The sequence below is a fragment of the Rattus rattus genome, chromosome 2 (assembly GCF_011064425.1).
Source record: "Rattus rattus isolate New Zealand chromosome 2, Rrattus_CSIRO_v1, whole genome shotgun sequence".
Lineage (NCBI taxonomy): Eukaryota > Metazoa > Chordata > Mammalia > Rodentia > Muridae > Rattus > Rattus rattus.
Window position 1 is genome coordinate 199,862,395 of NC_046155.1, and position 18,540 is coordinate 199,880,934.

Sequence of the window (18,540 nt, forward strand, 5' to 3'; positions counted from 1 at the left end):
TGCACATGATGGATTTTTTTTTCTGCCTCGAAATAAAGAGACGCTGGTATCTGAAACAGCACACATGAGCATGCAATACTTTCGCTAAGATAAATAATATAGTTGCAGAGATCAAACATTAGATCATGCTAATATTCTTTTCTGTGGAAAAGTGCACAGTTGTTAGCCGATATGTATAAAGCTTCAATTATGTCAGATGAATAAATTCTAGAAACCTACTGAGAACATGATACCCACCCTAACAACTTAATCCTGGACACATCTAAATTTGTTGAGGAGGTAGATCCTATGTTGTCTTCTTAACATAAAAGCAAACTAAGGAATATTATTTTTAAAAGACATAACTATGAGAGATACTTAAATAATTAATACATTGACTTTGTTGACACCATATTAAGTTGCATACAGTAAAATGAGCCATTTTTGAACATCAGTAGTTCTTCAAATAAGATCTATCATCTGTCTATCTGTCTGTCTGTCTGGTTTTCCCTGTTTCCTGTTTTTGTTTTTGTCTTATATTAATGCAGCTGCTTTTGAGAAGGGATAACTTGACTGGAGTAGGAGGATAGGAGGATACTGTCTGGCACTGAGGCTCAGGATAAAACTGGAGCATCATCTTGGGACCATCCATACTAGCATATTGCAAGCTTGTACCTGTGCTTCACATCAACATCTAGAGCCCCATCAACTCATATACAAAATGACCAATGTAGTCCTAACGCACCTTTGTTTCTGTCTACTTCATCTTAAGCTTTACAGTTGTGGGAGAAGTGACGCCTCCTACAGAGGAAGTCATATTTGATACTGACTTAATCCTGTAAAAAATGGTGGGGAATGGTTTGCTGCAGCTCAAGAGGGCACCAAAAGAGAACCCTCTAGTATTGGAGTGGTACAGCCAAGAGATGATTTGTTAATAAAAGTCTGGAGCCTGTGATTGGGCTGAGAGAAAAGGAGGCAGGATTTGTGGATTAAATGAGGGGTCTCAGAGAGGACTCGTTGGGGGGTTGGAGGAGGAGAGACAGTGAAGAAGATGGAGAGAGAAAAAGAAGGTCATCAGTGAGGCAGGATGGACCATGAGCATGTGGCCAAGGGAAGCTCGTCCTGAGGACACACATAGGGAACAGTAAGCCAGGTGAGACTCAGACAGCAAGTGACACGAGGTCTATGGCTGGGATGTAAACTAGGAGAGCTCAGTACCTGCTAGTCTAGGCTCACAGCCTGTTAATAAAAATACCAGGTTTCGGTTTTCTTATTTGGGAGCCAGACAGCAAAAAGGTGGGGCAGAAAACCTTAATAAACATTTTTACACGATGTATTGTATATATTTAATCTAATGAATCACCATCATAATTCATAGTTGTTTTTGTTAAAATGCCAAATACATTGCCTATATCAGATAAATATGCAACAGTCTCTGCAAACCTAGACTCTGTTGCCAACATGAGCCAAAACCTCTCCATTTTCTGTTTCCTGTTCCATGACATCAGACACGAAACACCATTTCCTCAGGCTCCCACTCCGCTCTGGCTATTTCTAAGCAGTGTGAGAGCCTGAGAATTGAAGGAGAGGCACTTTTTAAAAATGGAAACAGTGCTGGGTGTGGTGGTGCACACCTTTAATCCCAGAACTTGGGAGGCAGAGGTAAGGCCAGTCTGGTCTACAGAATGAGTTCCAGGATCCAGGGATACAAAGAGAAACCCTGTCTTGAAAAACAACAAATCCAAACCCAAACCAAACCAAAACTGGAAATCATGAATGTTCTGTGTTCTAGTTTCATTATTCAAGCAGAGGAACAACACATGACAGCAATGTTGAAACTTTTAAATATATTTGTATTGTAACGCCATTTCATAATTAAGCCCACTCCTATCTGGCGGGAGGCTCTTCCTTATGGAGCACACTTGATTAATCACCATTCTCTGCTTTTTGATGCCAGTTATATAATGAGACACACACATATCGATAATGTTGGGGTCAGAAAATCCAATACAACCTAAGCAGTCCAGAAACCTAAGAGTCCAGCAAAGTAAGATCTACATTCAAATTGGGCAGCAAAACTGACCAACAGGGACAACAGCAGAGACTTGGGAGCTGACTGCATCTTAGAATGTTCATCTTGGTAAATACTAAGGCAGATGAAAAATTTACTACACTCAGACCACTACTGATCCATCAGTGTTGCAGAACAAACTCAGGAGCTGAACTGTGACCCCCCGAGCCAGGATGTTACAGAGATTCAAGTCTGAAATCCACAAACATCTGTGCCAAATTATCAGGTTTAAGGATAGAGTACTTCTTTAGGAACATGTCTTTGTGGTACACTTATCCGGTTTCCTCTGGTTGGATTATTCAACTGTGGTGGGGTGACTTGCCTAGCATTTATGTCTCAACTTACCAACCAGGATGTAAGGTATCCACTTACATGGTTCTTTCTGCCAAGTGTCTGTCAGTTACCCAGGGAGGTCTTAGAAACTTAAACTTTATTTGACCCCTATTCAAAATGAAAGCTTTATTCAAAATGACTTCAGTTTGGTTCCTTTCACAATAATGGGATCATAAAAAGTGGAAATTTCCTTTATTGAACATCATCAATGCCTATAGAAGAATGACACTAGAGAAAAGATAAATGTTAAATTTTTAAAAAGAACTAGTTTCTTTTAAAATCACCAACAGATTTTTAAAAGAAGGCAAATTTGCACTACACCTTAATGAACTGCATTTCACTGCCTTTGATTACACTTTCCACATATTTTATCAGAATTGATCTTTGTCCATCCATGTTTGGTGACCAGAAAGCATGTCTTTTCACATGATGTGTGTGGGATGATGTCACAGGTGAGGCAGGAACAAGATAGAATGAGGCCTGTCATTGGATGAGAAGGGAAGGATGGGCAGGAGAAAAGTTTGAAGGAAGAGGAGGAGACTGAACGGAAAGGAGGAAGAGACAGGATGGACAGGGGAGAGCTTTTCAAAGAACAACAATGGAGGCTGATGTTAAGATTCCGCTCTGTGTATATACAGGTTGTTATTAATGTCCTTAAGGGATGGATGTGTATTGGGCTTTGTATGTTTAGGTGGGCAATTATATCTTATCAATTGGATCTAAGGTTATTGTGTTCCTTCATGTAGCAATTTAAGTGTAAGAAAGTGTGCAGCTGGTCTGGCTGCCACAGAGTTGGGATGTGTGTTTTGGCATTGAAACCAGCCTTGGGAACTAGATAGGTAGAGAGATTGCTGCCAGCTCAGAGAGGCCTTTGGCAGTGTGATATGGGATGGAGCAGAGCGGGTGAGAGGCCTTGCTGACTGAGAATTAAGATATCCAGCAGATATCTTGGGACACTGCCATGCCAGACCTAGCGGGATAAAAGACAACCTTACTTTTTTTATTTTTTATATTTGTACAACATAAGTGATGTGTGAATAGTTAGAAAAATGCTAAATCTGAAAAATGTTAGTGGGAGAATGTAAAAATGAAATAAAGTTTGGGGTTTAACTTAAGGAGAGCACATCAGAAGGAATCCTACAATGCTATTGAATAGCTTAGTGACTTGATTAAATTATTTGATGAATAACAAAGTTGTCGTGATTAGTTTTTATCTAATTCATACTTTGTTTTCACATTTCATAATTTATTTAAGAGATGCACATACAGTAGACAAATTCATAGATTGGTGACTTTTTTGAGGGAACTGGAAACAGAGAATCTGGTTTAATGAGCATCCATTTTCTGTTTGAGAAGATGGAACACTGCAGATGAGGAGTGGCCACAGCTTCACAAAACCAACGCAACTAACGCTGTGCACTACACAGTTACATAGGCTACAATGGTGCATTATGTTATGGAATTCACACTTTTCAAGGCAGGTCCCTAAATTCCAAAGATTCATTTCAAACACTGAAATGACCTAGGCATCGCAGAACACCTAGTCTGTTTCTGACCGACAGAAGATGTGTAGAGCCTGTGTGTTTAAGACTTTAAATAGGGTTGGAAGACCTTACAAGAATATGAACCAAAATGGAGAGCACTACCATTTCTTTCAGGTAGCAAATGAAGATTTCAACCCACTGATTCCAGGACATTCAGGTCTTAAGATCCCACAGGAGGGTGTGGTGAACTTGTAAAGCTGGTTTTAAAACTTACGAGGAATAAAGAAGATTTTGACCTTATTCAGAAGGAAAATAAAACAAGATTAGTCAGCCATAAGTTAGCACTGTTACAGACTAGTTTGTGAAATCTTGTAAGAAACATTTTTCATAAAGGATGAAGGAATTGGGGCCCAACAAGCTGACACTGATGCTGGTTGCTCCCATTGCCACCATGGTCTTGGAGAAGATGGTTGGACTGTGTGAGTCACAATAAGAATATCTGGTACCCCAGAGTTCCACTGGAACCAACTGTGCTGGTCACATAGGCACTTAGCAACACTCCCATGTTCTTTGGAGAATAGCATCCCCCTCCTTTTCTCTCTCCCCCCCATGATGGCACTAAAGCCATGTGTTCCAGAGTTTGGTTAAGTTTTTTAGATAGATACAAGTACCCAAGTGCTGTAATTTGTATTTTGTAAAGTCCCACAAAGGCTTATATGCTAAAAGCTTTAGTTAGAGGCAAGTCTTTTAAACTGGTGAGTTTCATGGGAGATCTTCAAACTGCTCAGGAATGTCCTCTAAGCTGATGTGGGATCTTTCCCTTCTTAGTCACATGCTGATTCACCACAAGCTTCCAATGACAGACTCAAGCTATCGAAAGGTGGCTAGTGCCAGTGACAGGTCCAAGTATCATAGGCTGATTGATGCCTTTCAGGCTGATATTCACAGATGTTAGTTACAGGAACAGAAAGCTAATTACTTTTTTTTTTTTTTAATATTTTGGTGTGTTGCATTTTTCAGGGAATGTTTGTAATTCATCTAAAATTCCCTGTTATAGAACATTGTGTTTCTAATGATATTTATGCATTTGTGGGATATGTGCTGACATCTTGTATGATTCTAGTTGTGAACATTTGCTTTAACTATTGAGAAACTTTATCACAAATATTAAGAAGTCATGTTCTCTCCTACTGATTCTTAAATTCTAGAGACAATATCTCTGGTGGGATTTCTCCCATTGAGTCATCATCACCTTTTATCCCTCCTAAATCGGATTTCTTTTGGTTTGCCCGATGTAGCCTTTTTATTTTAAACTATGTATAGTTTTGAACTCAATAGGAAGCTGGTATGTCTGGTGAACCACCTCTCACTTGAATTGCTCTTTTATAATCACATTTTATAAAATATTAATACTGAAAACTAGGCCAGACTTGGTGACACATACCTGCAATCCCATTGCTGGGGAGGTTGAACTGAGCCCTTTCCATTCTATCTCCATTACAAGAGCCACAATAAACCCCTTAATGCAGTGTAAGCAAACACCAGAGCTTGTGTTGTGACCACACACAGGTCAACAGGCAGTCTGAGTCTTCAGGGTGCACTTTATTCAGTTTGTGCTGAGACTGCAGGAGTAATGAGTTAGAAAGGTCCGACACCAACATGAGTGATATCTGAGAAGTGGAAGCTGTATCCAACAGTTTACAACATGCCTCACCCCTATCTAAACAGAAGCTAAGACCTGGGGATATGCTGATGGCTGACCCCAAAATGGCACTGACTGCTCATACAGACTTATACAAGCTCACAGGACCGCTCATACAGAAAGCCCAATCCTGCTCCAGCAGGGTCTCAGTTCTTACAAGTGGGTCATCTCGAGCTAGTGCTGAGTTTCATTGTGCTCACACAGCAGGTGAAAGTTTCATCCCTCACTGTTCATGGTTTTAGTAAGGATCTATGTGGTTACATTTTATTATCACCAGTAAGGCTGTGTGGGGAGGAGCATCTGGCCATAGCTCAAATCATAAACCTGGATGTCCTGTCAGAAATTTAGTGTTGATTGTTCTCAACGGCAATTAGTTTTGCCTTTTGGATCCGTTGTTTGTGGTTACACATCAGAGTGCAGGGGTGTCAGAGTCAGGGGCAGGTGGGCACTTCTGAGGAACTCTGGTCTTTGTCCCTGTGTTGCCCCAGTTTACTGTAGGAATGCATACAACCTACAAATGTCAGGAGTTGAGTGGTGTGTTTTCCTAACCCCTATCTTATTTATTGCACATAAAACATGTAATATTGAGAATAGAATATGCAAGATGGGAAGAGTAGAACAAAGGGCCACAAAGCCTCACCAAGTTTGAGATTACTTTTTCAAATCTTTAATTCTTATAATGACCAGGGAGTCTCTTAGTGACATCTCACCAGGCAGAGTTGTGTTTTAAATGTTGAACTATTAAAAAGACAATAACTATACACTGAATGGAGAGTTTATCATGCATGTGATAGCTGTGACAGGGTCTACGACATCACTGGAAACAAACCACTGCTGAGAGGTCCTCTGGACTACGCTGAGGTGAACACCCACAGTACATGTAGGCAGACCCATTCTGTGTGTGAAAGTTCTAGACAGTGTGTTCGAAAAGGAGAAAGCCAGTGAGGCATGCATGTCGTTTCCTTCTGACTGGATGTACCATGACCTCACCAGCACCATGGACCACATACTGCAACTGTGAGCAGAAATACCATCGCTCATTAAGTTGCTTTGTCCCAGTTTTGTCTCAGCAACCATACACACAATGGCACAGAATCCTTTTATATGCTTTATTTTCAAAACTTGCAAGAGAATTTGGTATTAGAAGTCTAACTGGAGCTCTTTACTCAGCTGAATCACAGAAGTACAGTCAGGTATTGGGGAATACCAAGTCTGTTAGTGAGGAGCATTGATGAAAGAGTCCAGGAGAACAGGGCATGATGTTGCTGAGATGTACACACATGCCTTTGTCAGGGCAATGCAAATGCCCCTAAGCTGTAGGACTGTGACACTAAAAGTTAACATGATGAAAATGGCAGAGTACAATTTCAATTGTATTTCAAAATATATTTCTAGTAGCATAAAAACCCTTATTTTGTAAGGATTACCTCAAAATTAAAATATTTTATCAGAAATATAATTTTGATAGTAAACCACAATTAAGTGCAAACATGCAAAAGTATGCTCTGTATGTCTGTATTAATTTAAATATCATCAGAATGAATATCCTCTGAATATACTTCACTGAAAGAGAACATGTCCACAAACTCTCCACGATGTGCCCAGACACAAGTGAGCCATTGACGACTATCTGTCCTTGAGAGCCAGCTGAGAGCTGCCTCTCCCCTCCACACAGTGGGGTGCTGGGTGGGACACAGAACGGGAGACAAACCTGAGATTGTATCAGGTGGAGGTGTCTGTAAGTGAGCTGTTCCCCACAAAGCCTCTGCCAAGAAATACCCGAAACCTATCTTCTGTACAACTGTCCTTTGGCATTTCAGAAAACAAGCAAGCAAGCAAGCTGAAACCTCCCTTCTAGTTTCACGACCAGATATCCTGCAGATACCGCTTTTCTTGCTTTAAGGTTGCCAGTGTCTTCATTGCTTCTAGTTTGTCAACTCCAGCTTCTTTGCTTATGATTTCTACAAGGGCGTCGTTTACATCCTTAGCCATATTCTTGGCGTCTCTAAAGACAGAACAGCATACTTTATAAAATACGAACTTTCCTTAACCAAACCCTTTTAGCCACATCCCCAGTTCTCTCAGATCCTGCCATCTTTGCTTTCTCCTTACTTTTCAGAATGGTTTCCAGACATCCAGCTTCACTTACTGCAGGCCAAGCCTTTCCCCACGGTGACTACTCTAAATAGAGCTGACCACATGGGTCCATGGCCGACAGTCCTCCCTAGGCTCCAATGTCCTAGAGCAGCCTTCAGTTTTACTTCAGGATGGAGCTGGGCTCTGGCTCATGTTCAGGCCCCTCCCTTCCCTCTCTCATGCTCTAAAAGTCCCAAACCTTCATGCACAGGAAGTGGCAGGCCCCTTCACTGAGCACAGAACTTAGCTCTTGAAGGCAGGGGAGGCATTGCACCTATGTCACTGTCCCTTGCTAACTCCATGTTAAGGCTGTCTGAGGTCAGGAAGTGGACCTCATGTCTCCTTATATCCCAATGTCTGGATGAAAGAACTGTATGACAGGATCTTCACATGTCTGGAATATAGCCCATCCTGTCACAGTTTACCCTCGGGATCATTTGTCTCCTTCCTCACCTTTTCCTTAACCACTCCAGAGCGTCTATCACCACAGGCCCATCCTCTGCCAAACCTACAGCTCCTCTCTGCCTTCACCTTGACTCTTCTTGACTCTTCAGCTGAGTGCCTCACACTCAGGAAGATTCCCTCCTCCTTCACTGTCCCCCACTCCATCTGTGATTGGTGAGGTGACTCTGGGCCTTTGTCTCTGAACGCGCCACTACTGCTCTCTAGGAAAGTTAAGATTCAGTGACTTGGAGGGGCTATGATGGAAGAGAATTTAAGAGTCTAGAGAGATCCATGATTCCTCCATGTTCTCAGTCTCAGATCCCTGCACATCTGTGTGAATAGCTGACTGCTATTTAGGAGTGTGACACTTCAGCCTCCATGTGACCAAAATGTCATCACAAACCGGTAGGTGGAGAACGTCAACAAAAGCTAAATGAGAACATAAGCCAACACAGTGTGGGATCTCTGCAGTATTCTTCATGTGGGAGCCAGAAACCATTAGGGCCATGAGGTCATTGAGATGGCCAAAACCAGCCTTCTGAAAGCTAAAACTATACACAGAGTTAAAGAAAGAAGGCAGACAGCATGGGACAAGCAAGTGCCATTTCAGGAGTCCTGTGTGGCTGCAGTCACATCACCCAGGCACAGCCAGCATTGCATCTTCTGCACCACATTGACAAGGGCAGAGAAGGGCTTGGCTGTTGAGGGTGATAAGTGCTCTGGGTATTTTAGGATAAGAACAAAATTTCTCATTTCGAAATGTCCTTATCTAGTTGAAAGCTTTAGAGCTGAGTTTCTACAATCTGTAATTGTCCACATGGTGCTGTCCTTAAAGCTTACACAGAAACATGTACACAAAGCTTAGCAACTGCAGGAGTGACTCCGGCCTTCTGCCTGTTTGCCCACCACACTCTGACCTAGAGAAAGAAGATTCTAATCTGATGACTTCTCAGAGTCAAACTCTACTTCCCTCTCTGCTGGTTCACTGCTGCAAATCACAAGTTCTTTAGCCAACAAAATCATGTTGAGACATCAGTTTAAGCGATTAAGGCTAAAAACATGTGCCCAAAGCAAAGCATTCCCCATGCAAGAGCCAGTATTCACCACTGCTTTTCTGAAAAGAAACCCTGGCTATTAACTGTGTCCAAGAATTATTCCCCATGGGCTCACGCGTGACATATGTGAAAGCAATGACTGCTGCATTCATTGCCAGTCCCTCAATCCATCTACAGTAACAGCAGCTGGGTCTCCTGTCTGGCTACATACCCACACACGTAAATGTAGCCATTCTCCTGAAGGAGGGTCCTGGCCACCTGCTGGCTGTGATGCTGGAGGTTGTCTTGCACATACTTTGCTGGGGCCTCCTCCTCTTCCTCAGGCGCAGCATCTCTTGAGAATGAGACCTTCAGATGAGTCAAGACCCCAGTCTTGAGGAAATGCCTGAGCTCCTCCCTGCCACATAATAAGAGCATGGTCAGTGAAGGGTGGTGGTTAAAGATGCCAAGGTCTGCACATTACAGATGTCCAGTCACAACAGGTACAACTCCGTACCTGAACAAATAGTCTCTGTCCTTATGTCTGCAGCCAAAAAACAGCCACATTGCTCCAAAGTTTCCATCTGGGTGTTGTTCTTGGAGTTTTTCTCTAATGTAAAAAGGAAATGTTTGATATAATGAGCACACAAATAAATATCATTCCTCAGGAACAGGTCTGTAAAATATATCTTTTGACTGTTCCAAGCAACTTCTTTAAGATATTAGCATTTGCTATGTTTGGATATCCAGATAACCCAGATAGTTTTCATGCTACAGCACTATGGACTGGCCCTGGACTCCTGTTCATACCAAGCAGATGTTCTACCTGAATTACAAAGCATCCCTCCAGACTAAAAAATACTGTTTTCTTTACCCATGGTGACAGATCACTATAGCACCTGATACTAGACAAAAACTTGCCTAAGTAAAAGTTTTACAACCAATACTCAATTATTCTAAAACACAGCAGAACAAAACGGGTAACCGTCTCCACCTGTGATGACGAGGACTGTATTCCACAGTCGCAGCCTCGATGAATACCTACCTGTGCTGCAGGAAGCCAACAAAGGGGGCTACACCAGTTCCTGGACCCACCATTATGATGGGGGCCGACAGGTCATCTGGTAAGTGGAAGGAATTTGTTGCCCGAGGAGAGATAAGTATCTAGAATATCAAAGCAGCTTCAGTGAGTTTAAGAGAAGGAACATGAGAGTACATAACAAGACCATCTTGTGAAGATGCACGCGTGTTATCCCCAAGAGAAGCATGATGAAGTTAAACAGCATCACACCATGCTAAAGCCTCTCATAGTACAAAGGAATGAAAAGTTTGCTTTGCAAATATTCTTTTTTACCCACATCATAGGTGTTTTTCCTGAGCATATTTCTTTTACATGTGAAATGAAAGCACAGAGCGAAGAGTAAGTGAAGAGGAAGGCAGGCTCACTAAGCACAAGCATCCCCCTATGATGGCTGCTGGAGAGGGAGTCACTTTCCTCTGAGTCTGTAGTCCCTTGGTATATTCCCATCCCCCGTGGCTGATGCCATGCTCTCAAGCATACAAAAGGCACCAAATCAGTAAGGTGAAATCACTGAACACAGAATCAGTAAATAAGGACACGAAGAGGGATGAAGACACGGTGGGACATCCTGGAGAAGCTGCGGTTAGGGAGGTGATCAAGGTACACTGTACACAATGTAGGAAATATTCAAAGAATATTTTAAAGCATTTTGAAAAGCTGTTTTAAATGACAGACGTAGTTGGGGCACAGCAACTAGCAGACACTATGGCCCCACTGCCACCCCTGTTGTCCTGGGTTCATCACTGCCTCCACAGTCCAGACCAGTCACAGAAAAGACATTGTTTTCTACAGACAAGACAGCAACAACAGCTGACAACATTTGCAAGCTTAAGATGTGAGCACAGTGTTTTAGTATGGTAAGAGCTGAACTGTAGCAAAGCTGAAATCACACCATTTTAGTACCTCAGGAGCCAGAGCATCACTATGGTCTGCAGTCAAAACTTCTGTGTTTGGCTGAAGAAATGGAGCAACCAATGTGGCCAGCCAGCCTGTGCACACTCCCTTCCGCAGTGAGGCTGCAGTGGTGTTCGATGGAAACTCACGATGTTAAACACAAAGTGAAGCTTGTCTGGATGGAGTAAGTTGGAGCTGCAAAGACACAAGCAAGTTCTGAAGTATCCATTAAGGGACAGATGATGCTTTCTCACAATGCTGGTGCTGGGGGCACAGAGGACTCACCTGGCCACTGCTCTAGACAAGAGCCATCCTAACCCCAAATTGAGGTATTTCAGGAGAGATTACAGTTTTATCTACTCTTTATGTTTCAGTAAGTTTTGTAGAAAGTGAGATGCTCCAAGGCTCTTCCTTCAAGACTCCCACTCACTCACTGATTTTATTACCATGCAAATGTGGGCCTACCACGCTGGGTATTATTTATTAAAAGGATAAGTTTGAAAATAAGTGAAGAAGGCGCACAGTTCAGAATCATGTGGAGACACTTTCACAAACCTCTACCACGTTGCATTACACACAAACAACATAAGAAATGCAGGGAACTCACTCCCACAAGCTCATGATGCACTGTTGCTGAAGGCACAGGCCAGCCCCGAGTGCTCAGGACTGCAAGACTTCAGCCCACTGCCTTAAACAGGGGGACACCAAATGTCCCACCCAACCTTAACTGTGAAACGACAATACAGAAGTCCTGGGGCTCTTCAGATCAAACTGCTCTCTACAGAGCAGTGGAGTTTGCAGCAACTGGCATGGTCACTAGAGAGCTGGATGTTCAGGATTCCCTAATGTTGGAGCTGAGTAAGTATTCATACCTTGGTGGGGAAGAGAACGGACCACCCAGGAGTGCAGACATCCTGAGACTGCAGGACAGACTGCCACCTCTGCACACCTTGACCCACATCCCTGGTCCAAGGGGAAACTGTACAGTGCCTCTGGACACAGGGATATAGGAACAGTCAGTCACCAGTACCCGCGGTTCGGATCTGTGCTGAGGACCGAACTGAACTGGCCAAATAGCTCCTTGCACCCAAATCCCATGGGGGAGAGAGCTGGACTCTCAGAAGTGTGGATACTCCTGAGATGTCAGAGGAGAATAGCCTCTACCCATAGTCCAGACCCAAGAGGGAATCGAATAGTACCAACTGTGCCCGCTGGGTGCAAGGACCTACACGAGCAATGAGGGGCAGGACCCTTTGATTCCTGCCCATGCATAGAGCTGGAAGACAGTCTCCAGGAGCGTGACAGACCTGAAATCAGAGCACCTGTTCCCAGGAAAGGCTGAAATAAAGCAGAAAAACAGTTCTACAGGAGTGCTGACACAGAGGCCTACAGCAGGGTCAAGTCACTCTCAGAAGCAGCAAGACAAGCAAACACCAGAGACAACCCAATGGCTAGAGGCAAGCACAAGAACCTAAGGAACAGAAACTAAGACTACTTGGCATAATCAGAGCCCAGGTCTCCCGCCAAAGGAAACACTGGATATCCAAACACACCAGAAAAGCAAGATTTAGATTTAAACTCACATTTTTTATAATGATGGAGGGTTTTAAGAAAGACATAAAGAACTCCCTTAAAGAAATGCAGGAAAACACAAGTAAACAAGTAGAAGTCCTTAAAGAGGAAACACAAAAATCCCTGAAAGAATTACAGGAAAACACAACCAAACAGGTGAAGGAATTGAAGAATGGAAATAGAAACAAAGAAAGCACAAAGGGAGACAACCCTGGATATAGAAAATGAAAGGAAGAGACAAGGAGCCATAGATACAAGCATCACCAACAGAATACAAGAGATAGAAGAGAAAATCTCAGGAGCAGAAGATCCCATAGAAAGCATCGACACACCTGTCAAAGATAATGTAAAACAGAAAAAGCTACTGGACCAAAACATACAGGAAATTCAGGACACAATGAGAAGATCAAACCTAAGGATAATAAGTGTAGAAGAAAGTGAAGACTTCCAACTTAAAGGACAAGTACATATACTCAACAAAATTATAGAAGAAAACTACCCTAACCTAAAGAAAGAGATACCCATAAACATACAAGAAGCGTACAGTACTCCAAATAGATTGGGCCAGAAGAGAAATTCCTCCAGTCAGTTAATAGTTAAACCACCAAATGCACAAAACAAAGAAAGAATTTTAAAAGCAGTAAGGGAAAACGGTCAAGTAACATATAAAGGCAGACCTATAAGAATTATACCAGACTTCTCACCAGAGACTATGAAAGCCAGAAGATCCTGGACAGATGTCATACAGACCCTCAGAGAACACAAATGCCAGCCCAAGTTACTATATCCAGCAAAACTTTCAATTAACATAGATGGAGAAACCAATATATTCCATGACAAAACCAAATGTAAGGAATATCTTTCTACAAATCCAGCCCTATGAAGGATAATAGATGGAAAACTCCAACACAAGGAGAGAAACTACACTGTACAGAATGCGAGAATATAATTTCCTTGCAATGAAACCAAAAGAGAGACAAACATAATTCCACCTCTAACAACGAAAATAACAGGAAGCGACAATCATTATTCCTTATTATCTCTCAACATCAACAGACTCAATTCCCCAATAAAAAGACATAGACTAACAGAATGGATATGTAAAGAGGACCCAGCATTTTGCTGCATGCAGGAAACACACTCAGAGACAAAGACAGACACTACCTCAGAGTAAATGGCTGGAAAACAACTTTCCAAGCAAATGGCCCAAAGAAACAAGCTGGAGTTGACATTCTAATATCAAATAAAATTGACTTTCAACCAAGAGACATTAAAAAAGATAAGTAAGGACACTTCTTCATCAAAGGGAAAATCAACCAAGATGAACTCTCAATCCTAAATATCTATGCTCCAAATGCAAGGATACCTACATTCATAAAAGAAACTTTACTAAAGCTCAAAGCACACATTGCACCTCACATGATAATAGTAGGAGATTTCAAGACCCCACTCTCATCACTGGACAGATCATGGAAACAGAAATTAAACAGAGATGCAGAGAAACTAAGAGAAGTTATGAACCAAATGGATTTATCAGATATTTATAGAACATTCCATCCTAAATCAGAAGGATATATACCTTCTTCTCAGCACCTCATGGAACCTTGTCCAAAATTGACCATATAGTCAGTCACAAAATAGGCCTCAACAGATACAGGAAGATAGAAATAATCCCATGCATCCTATCAGATCACCACGGTAAGACTGGTGGTCTTCAATAACAATAAGGGAAGAACGTCCACATATACATGGAAGTTGAACAATGCTCTACTCAATGACAACTTGGTCAAGGAAGAAATAAAGAAAGACATTAAAGACTTCTTAGAATTTAATGAAAATGAAGATACAACATTCCTAAACTTATGGGACACAATGAAAGCTCATAACTCTGAGTGAATGGAAAAAGAAACAGGAGAGACACTTCCGGTTTTTAGCGGGTGTCCCAATCTCGTGCTCCCTGCCTCCAGCTCACTGCTCCCAAACCCCATGGGAGAGAGAGCTCACCGCCCGGACAGGTGGGCACTCCTGAGACTGCAGAGCAGAAGAGACCACCAACACTGCCCACCCCTGACCACATCCCTGGCCCAAGAGGAAACTATATACGGCCTCTGGGTTCCCTTGGATAAGGGCACAGGAGAAGCAAGTCCCTTGCATCTGAGACACCGCCGGAACCTGAAGGGATGACCAGATAAACAGTTCTCTGCACCCAAATACCGTGGGAGGGAGAGCTAAACCTTCAGAGAGGCAGACACGCCTGGGAAACCAGAAGAGACTACACTCTGCCCACATCTCTGACTCCAGAGGAAAACAACAAACGCCATCTGGGACTCTGGTGCACGGGGGCTTGTGGAGAGGGCGGCGCCGATCCTCCTGGTTGCTGCCCCCGCGGAGAGCTCATAGGCAACACCCCACGAGCAAACCTGAGCCTCGGGACCACAGGTAAGACCAACTTTTCTGCTGCAAAAGACCTGCCTGGTGAACACCAAACACAGGCCCACAGGAACAGCGGAAGACCTGTAGATAGGAAAAACTACACGCCCAAAAACAGAACACTCAGTCCCCATAAGTGGCTGAAAGAAAACAGGAAAACAGGTCTACAGCACTCCTGACACACAGGCTTATAGGACAGTCTAGCCACTGTCAGAAATAGCAGAACAAAGTAACGCTAGAGATAATCTGATGTCGAGAGGCAAGCGCAGGAACCCAAACAACAGAAACCAAGACTACCTGGCATCATCGGAGCCCAATTCTCCCACCAAAGCAAACAGGGAATATCCAAACACACCAGAAAAGCAAGATCTAGTTTCAAAATCATATTTGATCATGATGCTGGAGGACTTCAAGAAAGACGTGAAGAACTCCCTTAGAGAACAAGTAGAAGCCTACAGAGAGGAATCGAAAAAATCCCTGAAAGAATTCCAGGAAATCGTAATTAAACAAGTAGAAGCCCATAGAGAGGAGTCACAAAAATCCCTGAAAGAATTCCAGGAAATCATAAATAAACAAGTAGAAGCCCATAGAGAGGAGTCACAAAAATCCCTGAAAGAATTCCAGGAAAACACAATCAAACAGTTGAAGGAATTAAAAATGGAAATAGAAGCAATCAAGAAAGAACACATGGAAACAACCCTGGATATAGAAAACCAAAAGAAGAGACAAGGAGCTGTAGATACGAGCTTCACCAACAGAATACAAGAGATGGAAGAGAGAATCTCAGGAGCAGAAGATTCCATAGAAATCATTGACTCAACTGTCAAAGATAATGTAAAGCGGAAAAAACTACTGGTCCAAAACATACAGGAAATCCAGGACTCAATGAGAAGATCAAACCTAAGGATAATAGGTATAGAAGAGAGTGAAGACTCCCAGCTCAAAGGACCAGTAAATATCTTCAACAAAATCATAGAAGAAAACTTCCCTAACCTAAAAAAAGAGATACCTATAGGCATACAAGAAGCCCACAGAACTCCAAATAGATTGGACCAGAAAAGAAACACCTCCCGTCACATAATAGTCAAAACACCAAACACACAAAATAAAGAAAGAATATTAAAAGCAGTAAGGGAAAAAGGTCAAGTAACATATAAAGGCAGACCTATCAGAATCACACCAGACTTTTCGCCAGAGACTATGAAAGCCAGAAGATCCTGGACAGATGTCATACAGAACCTAAGAGGACACAAATGCCAGCCCAGGTTACTGTATCCTGCAAAACTCTCAATTAACATAGATGGAGAAACCAAGATATTCCATGACAAAACCAAATTTACATAATATCTTTCTACAAATCCAGCACTACAAAGGATAATAAATGGTAAAGCACAACATAAGGAGGCAAGCTATACCCTAGAAAAAGCAAGAAACTAATCGTCTTGGCAACAAAACAAAAAAGCACACAAACATAACCTCATATCCAAATATGAATATAACAGGAAGCAATAATCACTATTCCTTAATATCTCTCAACATCAATGGCCTCAACTCCCCAATAAAAAGACATAGATTAACAAACTGGATACGCAACGAGGACCCTGCATTCTGCTGCCTACAGGAAACACACCTCAGAGACAAAGACAGACACTACCTCAGAGTGAAAGGCTGGAAAACAACTTTGCAAGCAAATGGTTGGAAGAAGCAAGCTGGAGTAGCCATTCTAATATCAAATAAAATCAATTTTCAACTAAAATTCATCAAAAAAGATAAGGAAGGACACTTCATATTCATCAAAGGAAAAATCCACCAAGATGAACTCTCAATCCTAAATATCTATGCCCCAAATACAAGGGCACCTACATATGTAAAAGAAACCTTACTAAAGCTCAAAACACACATTGCACCTCACACAATAATAGTAGGAGATTTCAACACCCCACTCTCATCAATGAACAGATCATGGAAACAGAAATTAAACAGAGATGTAGACAGACTAAGAGAAGTCATGAGACAAATTGACTTAACAGATATTTATAGAACATTCTATTCTAAAGCAAAAGGATATACCTTCTTCTCAGCTCCTCATTGTACTTTCTCCAAAATTGACCATATAATTGGTCAAAAAACGGGCCTCAACAGGTACAGAAAGATAGAAATAATCCCATGCATGCTATCAGACCACCACGGCCTGAAGCTGGTCTTCAATAACAATAAGGGAAGAATGCCCATATATACGTGGAAGTTGAACAATGCTCTACTCAATGATAACCTGGTCAAGGAAGAAATAAAGAAAGAAATTAAAGACTTCTTAGAATTTAATGAAAATGAAGGTACAAAATACCCAAACTTATGGGACACAATGAAAGCTGTGCTAAGAGGAAAACTCATAGCTCTCAGTGCCCGCAGAAAGAAACAGGAGAGAGCATATATCAGCAGCTTGACAGCACACCTAAAAGCTCTAGAACAAAAAGAAGCAAATACACCCAGGAGGAGTAGAAGGCAGGAAATAATCAAACTCAGAGCTGAAATCAGCCAAGTAGAAACAAAAAGGACCATAGAAAGAATCAACAGAACCAAAAGTTGGTTCTTTGAGAAAATCAACAAGATAGATAAACCCTTAGCCAGACTAACGAGAGGACACAGAGAGTGCGTCCAAATTAACAAAATCAGAAATGAAAAGGGAGACATAACTACAGAATCAGAGGAAATTCAAAAAACATCAGATCTTACTATAAAAGCCTATATTCAACAAAACTTGAAAATCTGCAGGAAATGGACAATTTCCTAGACAGATACCAGGTACCGAAGTTAAATCAGGAACAGATAAACCAGTTCAACAACCCCATAACTCCTAAGGAAATAGAAGCAGTCATTAAAGGTCTCCCAACCAAAAAGAGCCCAGGTCCAGTCGGGTTCAGTGCAGAATTCTATCAGACCTTCATAGAAGACCTCATACCAATACTATCCAAACTATTCCACAAAATTGAAACAGATGGAGCACTACTGAATTCCTTCTATGAAGCCACAATTACTCTTATACCTAAACCACACAAAGACCCAACAAAGAAAGAGAACTTCAGACCAATTTCCCTTATGAATATCGACGCAAAAATACTCAATAAATTCATCAAAACAATCATCCACCATGATCAAGTAGGCTTCATGCCAGGAATGCAGGGATGGTTTAATATACGGAAAACCATCAACGTGATCCATTATATAAAGAAACTGAAAGAACAAAACCACATGATCATTTCATTAGATGCTGAGAAAGCATTTGTCAAAATTCAACACCCCTTCATGATAAAAGTTCTGGAAAGAATAGGAATTCAAGGCCTATACCTAAACATAGTAAAAGCTATATACAGCAAACTTCA

General features: G+C 41.9%; 1 protein-coding gene across 1 annotated transcript in view; it reads right to left on the reverse strand.

Moving 5' to 3' along the window:
* Positions 1 to 6,664: 6,664 nt before the first annotated feature.
* Positions 6,665 to 18,540, reverse strand: part of Mtrr (5-methyltetrahydrofolate-homocysteine methyltransferase reductase) — a 32,784-nt gene continuing 20,908 nt past the window's right edge. Inside the window, 6 exon segments of the mRNA XM_032894820.1 lie at positions 6,665 to 7,574; positions 9,416 to 9,601; positions 9,701 to 9,793; positions 10,229 to 10,347; positions 11,168 to 11,307; positions 11,310 to 11,353. Coding sequence (XP_032750711.1) covers positions 7,430 to 7,574; positions 9,416 to 9,601; positions 9,701 to 9,793; positions 10,229 to 10,347; positions 11,168 to 11,307; positions 11,310 to 11,353 — 727 coding nt within the window. The 3' untranslated portion in view covers positions 6,665 to 7,429.